Raw genomic sequence first — 14,834 nt, 5'->3', positions numbered from 1 at the left:
CACCCTGTCTGTGTGGTGTCCTCCTACCTTCACCCTGTCTGTGTGGTGTCCTCCTACCTTCACCCTGTCTGTGTGGTGTCCTCCTACCTTCACCCTGTCTGTGTGGTGTCCTCCTACCTTCACCCTGTCTGTGTGGTGTCCTCCTACCTTCACCCTGTCTGTGTGGTGTCCTCCTACCTTCACCCTGTCTGTGTGGTGTCCTTCCACCTTCACCCTGTCTGTGTGGTGTCCTCCCACCTTCACCCTGTCTGTGTGGTGTCCTCCCACCTTCACCCTGTCTGTGTGGTGTCCTCCCACCTTCACCCTGTCTGTGTGGTGTACTCCCACCTTCACCCTGTCTGTGTGGTGTACTCCCACCTTCACCCTGTCTGTGTGGTGTACTCCCACCTTCACCCTGTCTGTGTGGTGTCCTCCTACCTTCACCCTGTCTGTGTGGTGTCCTCCCACCTTCACCCTGTCTGTGTGGTGTCCTCCTACCTTCACCCTGTCTGTGTGGTGTCCTCCCACCTTCACCCTGTCTGTGTGGTGTCCTCCCACCTTCACCCTGTCTGTGTGGTGTACTCCCACCTTCACCCTGTCTGTGTGGTGTCCTCCCACCTTCACCCTGTCTGTGTGGTATCCACCACACCTTCACCCTGTCTGTGTGGTATCCACACCATCTTCACCCTGTCTGTGTGGTGTCCACCACACCTTCACCCTGTCTGTGTGGTGTCCACCACACCTTCACCCTGTCTGTGTGGTGTCCTCCACACCTTCACCCTGTCTGTGTGGTGTACTCCCACCTTCACCCTGTCTGTGTGGTGTCCTCCCACCTTCACCCTGTCTGTGTGGTGTCCTCCCACCTTCACCCTGTCTGTGTGGTGTACTCCCACCTTCACCCTGTCTGTGTGGTGTACTCCCACCTTCACCCTGTCTGTGTGGTATCCACACCACCTTGACCCTGTCTGTGTGGTATCCACACCACCTTCACCCTGTCTGTGTGGTGTCCTCCCACCTTCACCCTGTTTGTCTTTCACTATTTATATGCTGTCTCCAATAGCCCTGTCAGTGGAGTAGAACCCCTCATTGTTTTTCACAGCTACTTACTAACATTTGGTTGGAAGTGGATAGAAAGTAAAAAGGATGACTGTCTAAAGAAGATTCTATACTAGTCTGTTCTAATGTATGTTTTAATGTGTACAACTGTATGTTCCTTTCCCATCTCACTATGTGGCTAAAGCAATGTAATCATTCTAAGTTGCCAGAATGCTGTGTGGTAGAAAATGATCAGGTGTAGTGTGTATGAGATGAGTCTTGCCTGATGCATTGCTCTAACGCTCTGTAACCCCCCCTCCCCCCGCCCCCTGGTCGTGGTGCTCAGACGTGGAGGAGGGCCAGCTGTCCGAGTGTGGGGGAGATGGAGACCTGGAGGCTGGTGACAGCCCTCTACCACGCAGCAGCAGCACCTCCGACATCACACAGCAACTGTCTGACACCTTCCCAGGTAGGGATACATCAATGGGTGGCAAACACACACAGCATGAGGGCATGTTCTAACATAGGGCCTTTTAGCTGCCCTAGAGGACCTATTTAGACTCATGCCAACAATGTATCCATCCACACACTGATTTATGTGCGTTGAAGCCTACAGGCTATAACTCATATTTCTGATCCTGCATCTAGAGATGTAGGGATGAGACTAGAACAATATTTATGACCAGAGTAGACTGGCTGTCTGCTATGTGTGTGTGTCCAGTATGATTAACAGACACTGTGACTTCCAGGCCATAAGAGAGCGTACTCCCCCAACAACTCCTGTGGCTCCGATGGCAGGACGTCAGAAGCGAGGAGAGACGGCGACCCACCCTTGGTGAGTCACACACCTGATGCAAAATCAACGACCCTCTCGCTTTGAATTAGTATTTCTGCAGGGCATCTGTTGCAGTCTGATAGAGGCATTTCTGAAACAGCCACTGATGACTTCTCCCTCTGTGCTCCCAGATTTTGATCCGGCGGAGCAGCAGTCCAGCTGAGCTGGACTACCCTGTAGAGGGACACAACACATACACAAGGCTCCAGCTCCGGGAGAAAAGTGAGAATTTACAGCTGTCTTTCACCCGTCTCACACTTTGTCTCAAAGTATAACATTGACCTCTCTCTCCTTCGCTCGCCAGGTGAGAGTGTGAGCAGCGAGATGTCCAACGGCTACCTGAACGACGCTGACAGCAGCCTGCTGGCCTGGCAGGCCTTTGAGGAGGAGGCAGACTTCCATTCAGCCCAGATAGGGGTCAAAGCAGACACGGAGAGCCAGAGGAACCTGCTGCTCAGCCACAATGAGGCCCTTGCAGGTACTGGAATGGACTGGACAGGGGGGTGCAGGGGTGACTTCAGGTCTGGGTAAGGTTTCTGGGGGGATTGATGGAGGTTAATGAGGCTTGGAGGGGATTGGTTTATATTGAATGAACACTGTAAACTCAGGTCCAGTAGATTGGTATTCTGTGAGGTTGTATAAGTTGTCACGTTCACCTGAGGTGTGTGTCTGCCTGTGGGTGGTGATGGGATTTATCTCAGAGCAGCCTGACCTTTCACAGGATTAGAATAGTCTTCATAGCCAGCCTCTGTCTGGGGGAAGGTGATCTGCTCTACAATACTGTATCTTCTTCCCCTTCCTTCCTTCCTGCCTGCCTGCCTGCCTGCCCGTCCTCCCTCACCCTGGCCTCTGAAGCTCTGTACCACCTCGGAGAAAGAGAAAACGCTCACTTTCTATGCACCTCTATCTAGCCTTGGACGTGTTCCAGTTTTACCACCTGCTCAGGGGTCTTTATTCAGCAGGCAGCTGGCAGCTTTGTTTTTTAGCTGTGTTAGGTATTAGGACGACGGCTCATGAGTACATAAAGATGGAATGGTTAACACTGTTACATATTCATTGGGCAAAGCTAGGTGATAGTCTCATTGCTATTAAATCTTAGGTAAGTATCTCAAAATGTTGTGGTTCCTTGGGTGAATGCTCCCTTGCAGTACATTTTAGTTTTTGGAGAACACTGCTATGGCAATTCTTGTCCAATGAAAGGAATGTAAGAATACCTCAGCTGTAACCCCTGTCCCTTTGTGTAACCTCTGACCCCACTCCATCCCCACCCCAGATCGATAGGGTCAGGACCCCACCCCATCTCGTCTGTGTTGTCTGTACTCCTAAATTGATTCAATGTAAATTCACAGCCTCTGTCCTCCTGTCCCTGTGCTCCCTCAAGCTCCGCTGTCTCCTCGTTGTCCCCTTGTCTTGTTTTAGGTCCCGAGTGTGCCCTCTCTCCCCACTCCGCACCACTGTCTCAGCACCAGCACCCCCCCGCCTCGCCAGCTTTGCTCGTGCACCCTGAGTGCCGGGACTGCCCCCAGCTCCTGGAGGACACCATGCATCAGTCTGTGTTACACATGCCTCAGGACCTGGGTACTGCTACTGTCCCTACTATCTCCCCTACACACCCTCTTTTAGCCTGCCCTGCCCATCACCCTCTGTGTTGCACTGTTTATCCTATACCCAACCCACACACCCCCGTTCCACCCATCATCTGTTCAGCTGTTTGTGACTGGTAACTGGGCAAAATCGATCTCTGTGTTGAATCACCTCATTGTCCGGGGTGTGGACAGGCCTAGAGTTGTGTTTTACAATCTAGTTTATACAGTAGTAAATCAGAGTTTTCTCACTCTGTCTTTCTCTCTCTCTCCTATCTTTCTCTCGCCCTCTCTGGCCTTGTAGACAGCAGTGAGTGTCTGACTGATGATGTCAGCATCATTGCAGGCGGGAGCCTGACAGGCTGGCACGCTGACTCAGCCTTTGTGCTCTGGAGGAGGATTCTGGGTATCCTGGGGGATGTCAACAGCATCCGCTGCCCCAGGATCCACGCCAAGGTGTTCAGTTACCTCTACGACCTGTGGCACAAATTGGCTAAGGTAAGCCCAGCCTCCAAACACTCTCATCGGCCCAGATGACATGTCATCTATTCAGTCATCTACAGTGGCTTGCGAAAGTATTCACCCCCTTTGCATTTTTCCTATTTTGTTGCCTTACAACTTGGAATTAAAATGGATTTTGGGGGGGTTGTATTATTTGATTTACACAACATGCCTACCACTTTGAAGATGCAAAATATTTTTTGGGAAACAAACAAGAAATAAGCCAAAAAAACGGAAAACTTGAGCACGTAACTACTCACCCCCCCAAAGTCAATACTTTGTAGAGCCACCTTTTGCAGCAGCAGCAGCTACAGCTGCAAGTCTCTTGGGTATGTCTCTATAAGCTTGGCACATCTAGTCACTGGGATTTTTGCCCATTCTTCAAGGCAAAACTGCTCCAGCTCCTTCAAGTTGGATGGGTTCCGCTGGTATACAGCGATCTTTAAGTCATACCACTGATTCTCAATTGGATTGAGGTCTGGGCTTTGACTAGGCCATTCCAAGACATTTAAATGTTTCCCCTTAAACCACTCGAGTGTTGCTTTAGCAGTATGCTTAGGGTAATTGTCTTGTTGGAAGGTGAACTTCCGTCCCATGCTTCACTGTGGGGATGGTGTTCTCGGGGTGATGAGAGGTGTTTGGTTTGCGCCAGACATAACGTTTTCCTTGATGGTCAAAGATATCAATTTTAGTCTCATCTGACCAGAGTATCTTCTTCCATATGTTTGGGGAGTCTCCCACATGCCTTATGGCAAACACCAAATGTGTTTGCTTATTTTTTTCTTTAAGCGATGGCTTTTTTCTGGCCACTCTTTCATAAAGCCCAGCTCTGTGAAGTGCACGGCTTAAAGTGGTTCTATGGACAGATACTCCAATCTCCGCTGTGGAGCTTTGCAGCTCCTTCAGGGTTATCTTTGGTCTCTTTGTTGCCTGTCTGATTAATGCCCTCCTTGCCTGGTCTGTGAGTTTTGGTGGGCGGCCCTCTCTTGGCAGGTTTGTTGTGGTGCCATTTTCTTTCCATTTTTTAATAATCGATGAATGGTGCTCCGTGGGATGTTCAAAGTTTCGGATATTTTTTTATAACACAACCCTGATCTGTACTTCTCCACAACATTGTCCCTGACCTGTTTGGAGAGCGCCTTGGTCTTCATAATGCCGCTTGCTTGGTGGTGTTGCAGACTCTGAGGCCTTTCAGAACTGTTGAATATATATATATATACTGAGATCATGTGACAGATCATGTGACACTTAGATTGCACACAGGTGAACATTATTTAACTAATTATGTGACTTCAGAAGGTAATTGGTTGCACCAGATCTTATTTAGGGGCTTCATAGCAAAGGGGGTGAATACATATGCACGCACCACTTTTCCGTTTTGATTTTTTTTTTGAATTCTTTGAAACAAGTTATTTTTTTAATTTTCACTTCACCAATTTGGACTATTTTGTGTATGTCCATTCCATGAAATCCAAATCCAAACCCATTTAAATGTCAGATTGTAACGCAACAAAATAGGAAAAACACCAAGGGGGTGAATACTTTCGCAAGGCAATGTATTCTGTAGATTTTAAATCAGGCTAATGCAGTAATGAACTAATTGCAGATCCGGGACAACCTGGGCATCAGTGTGGATAACCAGTCATCTCCTCCCCGCCCTGTCTTCATCCCTCCTCTCAGAATGCTGGCCTCCTGGCTCTTCAAGGTGAGTCAGCTGCTCAGAAGTCCACTCCATCTACACACATCACCTAACTATCAAAGACATGCATGTGGCTATCCCTCTCTCCTCCTTTCACCCTCCCCCCTCTCCCCCACAGGCCACCATGCTGCCAGCAGAGTTCAAGACGGGGAAGCTGCAGGCCTATAAACTAATCTGTGAGATGATGACTAAGAACCAGGACGTGCTGCCCAACAGTGACTTCCTGGTCCATCTCTACCAAGTCATGCACAAGGGCTTCACCAGCGAGGACCAGGTAACACATGGACATTTTTGCCAGACACTGTTAGTTTTATACTAAGCAGGTTTCGGTTAATAATACATCTATTCAGTATGAGGAGTCCATGTGAGACAGGTATGGCCAAGAGGAAGCCTGACGAAGATCCACAGGGGTCGAAACATTGCCTCTCCTGTTTTCATGTGCTATTCTATGTTCCCTGTACTGTATATGTGGAAACAACTTGATGTAGATTCCTGTAACTAAGGCCAGAAGAGGGAGCGATTATCAAACACAAGAGAATGGGACCGCTCTGGGAGACAGCTTGGGTCTCTTGCATTCTGTGGCTGTAGTTTCACTCATAAAAAGTCAAAAAGGTTTGATTGCAAAAAAAGTAGCGAGGTCTCAAGTTTTTACTGATAAGTGGGACCAAATAACACGTCAAGAGGGATGGTCCTGATTTCATATACAAAGGAAAGGCGCTCCTGATCGCCAGTCATATGAATATTTATTTTTTTAATGTAAACTTTATATAACTAGGCAAGTCAGTTGAGAACAAATACTTGTTTACAATGACGGCCTACCGGGGAACAGTAGGTTGGGCAGAATGACAGATTTTCACCTTGTCAGCTCGGGGATTTGATCCAGCAACCTTTTGGTTACTGGCCCAACGCTCTAACCACTAGGCTACCTGCTGCACCGTTCAAAAGTTTGGAGTCACTTAGAAATGTCCTTGTTTTTGAAAGAATAGCACATTTTGGGTCGATTTAAAATAACATCAAATTGATCAGAATTACAGTGTACCGGTAGACATTGTTAATGTTGTAAATGACTATTGTAGCTGGAAGCGGCTGATAAAAAAAAAAAATGAATATCTACATAGGCGTACAGAGGCCCATTATCAGCAACCATCACTCCTGTGTTCCAATGGCACGTTGTGTTAGCTAACCCAAGTTTATCATTTTAAGACTAATTGATCATTAGAAAACCCTTTTGCAATTATGTTAGCACAGCTGCAAACTTTTGTTCTGATTAAAGAAGCAATAAAACTGGCCTTTAGACTAGTTGAGTATCTGGACCATCAGCATTTGTGGGTTCAATTACAGGCTCAAAATGGCCAGAAACAAAGAACTTTCTTCTGAAACTCGTCAGTCTATTCTTGTTCTGAGAAATGAAGGCTATACCATGCGAGAAAATGGCAAGAAACTGAATATCTCATACAATGCTGTGTACTACTCCCTTCACAATACAGTGCAGACTGTCTCTAACCAGGATAGAAAGAGGAGTGGGAGGCCCCGGTGCACAACTAATCAAGAGGACAAGTACATTAGAGTGTCTAGTTTGAGAAACAGACGCCTCACAAGTACTCAACTGGCAGCTTCATTGAATAGTACCCGCCAAACACCAGTCTCAACGTCAACAGTGAAGAGGCGACTCCGGGATGCTGGCCTTCTAGGCAGAGTTCCTCTGTCCAGTGTCTGTGTTCTTTTGCCCATCTTAATCTTTTCTTTTTATTGGCCAGTCTGAGATATGGCTTTTTCTTTGCAACTCTGCCTTAGAAGGCCAGCATCCCGGAGTCGCCTCTTCACTGTTGACGTTGAGACTGGCGTTTTGCAGGTACTATTTAATGAAGCTGAAGGGCAGGTTTAAGCTACAGACAACGAACACAATTGCGTTTTATTGCAATTTGAATGCATAGAGATACCGTGACGAGACCCTGAGGCCCATTGTCGTGCCATTCATCCGCCGCCATTACCTCATATTTTAGCAAGATAATGTACGGCCCCATGTCGCAAGGATCTGTACACAATTCCTGGAAGCTGAAAATATTTCCCAGTTCTTCCATGGCCTGCAATGTCACCCATTGAGCATGTTTGAGATGCTCTGGATCGACGTGTACAACAGCGTGTTCCAGTTCCCGGCAATATCCAGCACCTTCGCACAGCCATTGAAGAGGAGTGAGACAACATTCAACAGGCCACAATCAACATCCTGATGAACTCTATGCGAAGGAGATGTATCGCGCTGCATGAGGCAAATGTTGGTCACACCAGATACTGACTTTTTTTTATCCAAGCCCCTACCTTTTTTTTAAGGCATCTGTGTCCAACAGATGCACATCTGTATTCCCAGTCATGTTAAATCCATAGATCATTAAATGAACTGTAACTCAGTAAAATCTTAGAAATTGTTGCATGTTGCGTTTGTACTTTTGTTCATTATAAAACATTTGAATAATAAATAAACATTTGAATATAAACAAAATATATCGGTTAGTCCCCCAAATGTGGGGGAGTGTAGGTGGGTTAAAAAACACTAGATGGGGCTATAGCCAAAGGCATCTTAGCTTTGTTGCATTGTCATTTCGATACAAGAGCAGCAAGATGCAATGCACTGTCGCAGGTACATAGCACATGCTTATTGTCATGTTCTTGTCATGTGTTGACATAGGTCCTGCTGATGATGACGTTGCTTATGCATTACCTTTACCCCTTTTACTTGTTCTGGACTAGCTAAGGTAAATGTGAGGAATGTTGATGAAGCTGGTGATGTAATATTTTGTGCGTAGGTAAGAGTCATCTGGGTTCACGCCAGTGTAGTCTTGCGTTTTCTAGGCCTCTGCTCAGCTGTCAACTGGATCTCTCCCGACCTCTCGTTCTGTCGCCTCCTGCCAGCCGGTGGTGATGAGGGCACACTGTTTTAGCATGTTGTCTCCACTCACTCCAGCATGGTCCTACTCTATCTAACCACACCCTGCCCGCCTGCCTGGTTAGCCTGTTGGCTGCTCTAAAAACAGGAGAGGGAGTGAGTTGGAAAGAGATTGAAGGGGGAAAAACTGTAAATCAATGATTTTGTTTTTTTCCCTCTGCCCACAGGTTTATATTGCGCCTTGGCAGCACGACAAGGTTATTAGAATGTTTTCCATGTCGTTAAGTAATGTTTGAGCTCCTGCCGTGTATTTGTGATTAATTATGGACTGACGTCTGTCGTGCTCCATTAGTGACACGTTGACCGGAGCTGGAGATGACCGGGGCCGGAGATGACCGGAAGGGGAGCTCCCGGGGAATGCGTTGTAGAGAAATGAGGGGGCCGGCCAAGAGGGACAGGGTGGCATTCTCCAGCTTTTGTCGTGCCTAAATATATTATGGGGCCTGGGCTGCCAGTGCTGAGCTGGCTGGGCGCTGGAGCGTGTTCAAATTGGCCGGAGAAAGAGTCCTCACGCCACACAATGGAGGGACAACCCAGCCGCACGCCTGCTTTACATAACAATGTGCCTCTTACTCCATCCCCCTCCCCTCCTCCTTCCTCTATCCACCCTCCCCTGCAGGAGCCCTCCCAAATCTACTGTTCTTCTCTCTTTAGTCTATTCTGTCCCACTCAAATTCTCCCTATATATTTTCCCCATTTCTTTGTATTTTAATGGACTGTCTAGTCTTGAAATGTTCAACAGCAAAAAAATACTCTGATTATACAATATTTAAGCACTGCACATGTTTGCAAATATAACATGACAGGGTTTTTTCACTAAAAAAGGAGGGGCTATGAAGGAGGGTACATCCTCTCCTCCTGGCTGCCAATGTCCCTGGTATTGTCCAGTCTGTCTCTCTCTCTTTCGGTCTCTCTCTCTTGCGAGCAGTCTACCGAGTCTGCAGTAGCATTACCTTGACCTTTGCACAATGGCAGTAATCTATTTAATAAGAGTGCTGTTCAGCCTACTGAAAAGTTGTTGCTTGTGCATTAAATGTGCCTTCTAGGGTTGTGTGAGCCAGCCATTAAACATCTCTCTAACACCTGCTCTCCCTGTGCAAAGCCATCGGTTTCTTTTTTCCCCTCAATTTATCAGAGAAACAGGGATTGTTTCATCTGTGTAACAGCTGCCTGTGGAGAGAGAGGGAAATGTGACAGTTGAGTTGTCCTGCGGTTCAAAACCCAGCGGTTTAGTTGATGATTAAACCCTCCAAAAGCACCTCTACACCTTGACATAGCCATACAGATGGGCACTACCTATTAACATGCCTGGACTGGGAAAACCCCATTTTACAAACTCCTTCTGTGATAAGAACTGATAGTAGTGTCATGATGTCACTAATGACCAGTAAATGGGGACATATTTCATTCCATGTAGGAAATGTGGGTTGTGTGCCTACCAAACACGGCAGAATGAAAGGGTTAAGAAGCCTCCTGTCAGGCTTGTATTAATGCACCTTTTGTTGAACAGAGCAGAGCAGGCCAATCCTACTGCCAACCCTCAGCCCCACCGCACGCAGCAGTGCTCAAATCTCTACTACCACACACTCCTTTCACATCCAGCTCCCTCTACTTTCAGGCAGAATGGAAATGCTTTGTAGGTTTTTCGCTTCCCCTAAAATGCTAACTTCAGGCGATCAGCCGACATTACGCCTCTCAGAGGTCAATTACGGCAGAAATTAGGGTAAAATGCGCCTCCAAACCCAACGCTGCCGCCGCGCTATGTTTTGACTGGTTCCTTATTGCCTGTGTTTTTATATTCCTCTTTTGTTTCCCCACTCTGTGTCTACAAAGGCTTCATTTGAGGGGATTAATGTAGTGGGTGGGTTGGGAGGGGTTGTGGAGGAGTGTGTCGGGTGTTTGCTGAGGTGTACTGGGGTTTAGGACTCAGGGAGACACAAGGCCGCTGTTTGAACCACCTGATTTACACACATTTACAGCTATCCAAAAGGCAGGTGTTCCTGGCCTGGACCTTGGCTGTGTACACACACACACACACACACACACACACACACACACACACACACACACACAGTTAAGCAAACAATCCCCCCCTTATGTAGTTCTATTACATTCTTATCTCAAGAATTTCAGTTCACTCCTGACATTTAAGGCAATGTGAGGTCATCCACTGCAACCTATTTCAGTTCTTTATTAGACACAGTACTTTATTTATATACCCAACCCAATGCATGTTTTCAGTGTACTGTACTTTACTAGCCATCAGAGTAATGAGATGAGTTCGACCATTGTTATTGTGGAGCGGTACGTTCTGCCCACGTATACTTAAATCCCTCTTCAATACTTTTTTTAATACTGTGTGTGTGTGTGTGTGTGTGTGTGTGTGTGTGTGTGTGTGTGTGTGTGTGTGTGTGTGTGTGTGTGTGTGTGTGTGTGTGTGTGTGTGTGTGTGTGTGTGTGTGTGTGGTACTTTTGTTCCACAATTCCCCTTCCCTTGTGCTGTGTGATCAACCCATCTGCTGCCTCTTTCTTCCCCTCCCTTTTTCTCCATCCCTCATTCACACTCTCACTTTCTTTTTGTAAGATATGGACTGTGAAATGCTGTGCTCTCCTGAGTGCACTGTTGTCATATATGTAGCAATTTGGGATGCACTACTATGCTATCATTCCTTTCCAGAGCTCAGTGTCTGTCCATTCCCCAAAATACAGCCATCCCAATATCAGAAATACATGCCACCTGCTTACAAAAGATATGGTTCTATGCTTATTTTAATGCTCATTCAATCCATCCATTGACCTAACTACCATGACCATCTTTGTGGTGTGTTTGTGTTCCCTCTCAGGACGTTCTAAACACAGTGATCCGTTCCTGTTCCCCACGCTTCTTCTACCTGGGCCTGCCTGGCTTCACTATGCTGGTGGGAGACTTCATCACCGCTGCAGCACGCATCCTCAGCCACGACACCGCCGAGGTACACAGACACGCACACAGACACGCAGGCAGGCAGGCTTACATCAAATGTGGTGCAATATGTATTTAGGATCGTTAAACATATTCTGCTATACTTCATTTAGAAGTTCACGTTAGTGTGTTGAATGTACTACACACAGTATTCAACTCCATGGAAACAACATATTCAGTGAGTTAAAGGACATAATGCTGCCGCTCCTGGAGCCTTTTCTCCTGGAGCCTTTTCTCCTGGAGCCTTTTCTCCTGGTCCTGGAGCCTTTTCCTTCAAGAGAAATGTTTCATGCAACATAATCAGAGTTCTGTAGTGATGAGACAATGAATGTGTGTTATTTTCATCTGAAAGGCTCCGAGGATTGACGCACAGACCGTCCTTGGGTCGCTGGTCTGTTTTCCCAACCTCTACCTGCAGATTCCTCTACTGCAGACTGTTCCTGGAACTGATGACATCGTCGTTGGGAACGAGGACATTAAGGTATTCAGAGTTCCTACATTTACTTTGTCCTTTCAGTAAATACTCAGACAGCAAACTAATAAATACATTGCATTAGAGTTCAAGTATCTTGATGAATAAAATTGAAATTTTGGATGGTATATGAAGTGGATTGTTCATCATCATGTCTTCTCTGCCCTCTCCTTTCAGGACTATCTGGTCAACATCTTACTGAAGACGGCACGGAATGAACCCTGTGAGGCAGCCAGGTATGAAAGGGATGGGGGTACAGAAGAAAGGTACGGTCGTGTGGAGGGAATGGGACTGATTGGATTCATGTTCAAATTTCTAAGAAATAGTATAATGAAATAAAATATTTGATGAATTTGTGTAATGTAAGAAGAAAATGGAAAGGGGGCAACTTCAGAGATACAACATGAGTAAGAATGTAATTGGTCCCATATCGTGCATCAGTATTCTCTCACTGGTCTTCTGTGTGTTCTAGGTGTATAGCTGTGTGTAGTCTGGGCCTGTGGGTATGTGAGGAACTGATGCAGAATAATATTCACCACCAGGTCAAGGATGCCATCAATGTACTGGGCGTAACACTAAAGGTGAGTGTGTTTATGCATCAGCGTCTATGTGAGTGACAACGTGCTCAGTGGCGTGACTCCTGTACAGTATGTATTTGAAGACCTCTGCTCCCCTGTCTATCAGTGGATAGATGCAGAGAGAACCAGTGTTTCCTGAGGGTTTTTGGGAAAAGAGCATGTGGTGTAATTTCCAGACCACTCGCTCTCAGTGGATGCAGGCCAATTTAAGCATTTAAGTTTCTTGCTAGTGCAATACCCCTCTAATGGAGCAGTATTCACTGCCCTGCCCAACCTGACGCACACATCCGGCTGGTCCAAAATAAAGGGGATGAGTGGGTGAACGGAGGGAGGGGTGCTTTTCTGAAAGCAGGTGCTGAACTCTCTGGATCTGTCTTTGTGTTGGGCCATTTTTGCAATCCTGCATTGTCTGCTCTTGTTACATGACAATAGGCATTCCGCTAGAAAACAGGGGACATTCTATTTCTGTGCCTTGAATTCCAGATCCCCTTTTTTAACAACACAAATGGGTCTGCCAATCGGTCCATAAACTTTAGTTTGAAAGAAAGTTCTTTGCAGAACCAAGACATTTTCATACCTTTTTCTCAAAGAAATAACACAGAACCCACTGCAAATATATCCAAAGACTTTATAGAGGCTAACCTGTTTGTAGATCCATAGTGAGCTATTGAAAATATACATATTTTGCTCCCCTTCTTTCAATCTTGTCTCATCACTGCAACTCCCCAACAGGCCCGGGAAGGGCGACCCACTTAACTACACCTGCAGGTGTTACAACATTCAACTGGTGGGGATTCAACAAACATTCAACTGGTGACCGGGGTCAGCCTGCAGGTACCCGGCCCGCCACAAAGAGTCACTGGAGCGCGATGAGCCAAGTAAAGCCCCCCTCGGCCAATCCCTCCCCTAACCCGGACGACACTGGGCCAATTGTGCTCCGTTCTATGGGACTCCCTGACACGGCTGGTTGTGGCACAGCCCGGGAATGAACTGTTATGCCAGAGTTCCCCATAATAGTTTAATACAATTACTCATCCTACTACGTTGTTGACTTCCCAGAACACCTTGAACCCTGATCTCTCGTTTACTGTTCTCTCTCTCTCGCGCGCTCTCAATTAAATTCAATTCAAGGAGCTTCATTGGCATGGGAAACATGAACTCAGCAAAAGAAACGTCCCTTTTTCAGGACCCTGTCTTTCAAAGATAATTCGTAAAAATCCAAATAACTTCACAGATCTTCATTGTAAAGGGTTTAAACACTGTTTCCCATGCTTGTTCAATGAACCATAAACAATTAATGAACATGCACCGGTGGAACGGTCGTTAAGACACTAACAGCTTACAGACGGTAGGCAATTAAGGTCCCAGTTATGAAAACTTAGGACACTAAAGAGGTATTTCTACTGACTGAAAAACACCAAAAGAAAGATGCCCAGGGTCCCTGCTCATCTGTGTGAATGTGCCTTAGGCATGTTGCAAGGAGGCATGAAGACTGCAGATGTGGCCAGGCAATAAATTGCAATGTCCGTACTGTGAGACGGCGCTACAGGGAGACAGGACCGACAGTTGATCGTCCTCGCAGTGGCAGACCATGTGTAACAACACCTGCACAGGATTGGTACATCCGAACATCACACCTGCGGGACAGGTACAGAATGGCAACAACAACTGCCTGGATTACACCAGGAACGCACAATTCCTCCATCAGTGCTCAGACTGTCCGCAATAGGCTGAGAGAGGCTGGACTGAGGGCTTGTAGGCCTGTTGTCTGGTGAGGACCTGCCTTACATCACCGGCAACAACGTCGCCTATGGGCACAAACCCACCGTCGCTGGACCAGACAGGACTGGCAAAAAGTGCTCTTCACTGATGAGTTGTGGTTTTGTCTCACCAGGGGTGATGGTCAGATTCGCGTTTATCGTCGAAGGAATGAGCGTTACACCGAGGCCTGTACTCTGGAGTGGGATCAATTTGGAGGAGGAGGGTCCGTCATGGTCTGGGGCGGTGTGTCACAGCATCATCGGACTGAGCTTGTTGGCATTGCAGGCAATCTCAACGCTGTGTGTTACAGGGAAGACATCCTCCTCCCTCATGTGGTACCCTTCCTGCAGGCTCATCCTGACATGACCCTCTAGCATGACAATGCCACCAGCCATACTGCTCGTTCTGTGCATTGATTTCTGGCAAGACAGGAATGTCAGTGTTCTGCCATGGCCAGCGAAGAGCCTGGATCTCGATCCCATTGA

General features: G+C 46.9%; 1 protein-coding gene across 6 annotated transcripts in view; it reads left to right on the top strand.

Annotated features, from left to right (window-relative positions):
• The window catches only part of LOC139553716 (ral GTPase-activating protein subunit alpha-2-like), a 187,003-nt gene that overhangs the window by 93,552 nt on the left and 78,617 nt on the right, over nt 1-14,834 (top strand). For 5 of the 6 annotated variants that reach the window (XM_071366322.1, XM_071366317.1, XM_071366321.1 and 2 more), the window contains 12 exons: nt 1,361-1,483; nt 1,764-1,849; nt 1,981-2,071; nt 2,154-2,327; nt 3,269-3,427; nt 3,737-3,930; nt 5,540-5,638; nt 5,751-5,906; nt 11,420-11,548; nt 11,891-12,019; nt 12,188-12,246; nt 12,483-12,591. In XM_071366322.1, the coding sequence (XP_071222423.1) occupies nt 1,361-1,483; nt 1,764-1,849; nt 1,981-2,071; nt 2,154-2,327; nt 3,269-3,427; nt 3,737-3,930; nt 5,540-5,638; nt 5,751-5,906; nt 11,420-11,548; nt 11,891-12,019; nt 12,188-12,246; nt 12,483-12,591 (1,508 nt within the window). The remainder of the gene's footprint in view (nt 1-1,360; nt 1,484-1,763; nt 1,850-1,980; nt 2,072-2,153; nt 2,328-3,268; nt 3,428-3,736; nt 3,931-5,539; nt 5,639-5,750; nt 5,907-11,419; nt 11,549-11,890; nt 12,020-12,187; nt 12,247-12,482; nt 12,592-14,834) is intronic. The other variant, XM_071366323.1, reaches the window with a different exon arrangement.

Source organism: Salvelinus alpinus, chromosome 25, assembly GCF_045679555.1.
Source record: "Salvelinus alpinus chromosome 25, SLU_Salpinus.1, whole genome shotgun sequence".
In the NCBI taxonomy this organism is placed as follows: Eukaryota; Metazoa; Chordata; class Actinopteri; order Salmoniformes; family Salmonidae; genus Salvelinus; species Salvelinus alpinus.
The sequence above is the reverse complement of the archived record's forward strand: the minus strand, read 5'-3'. Positions and strand labels throughout refer to the sequence as shown.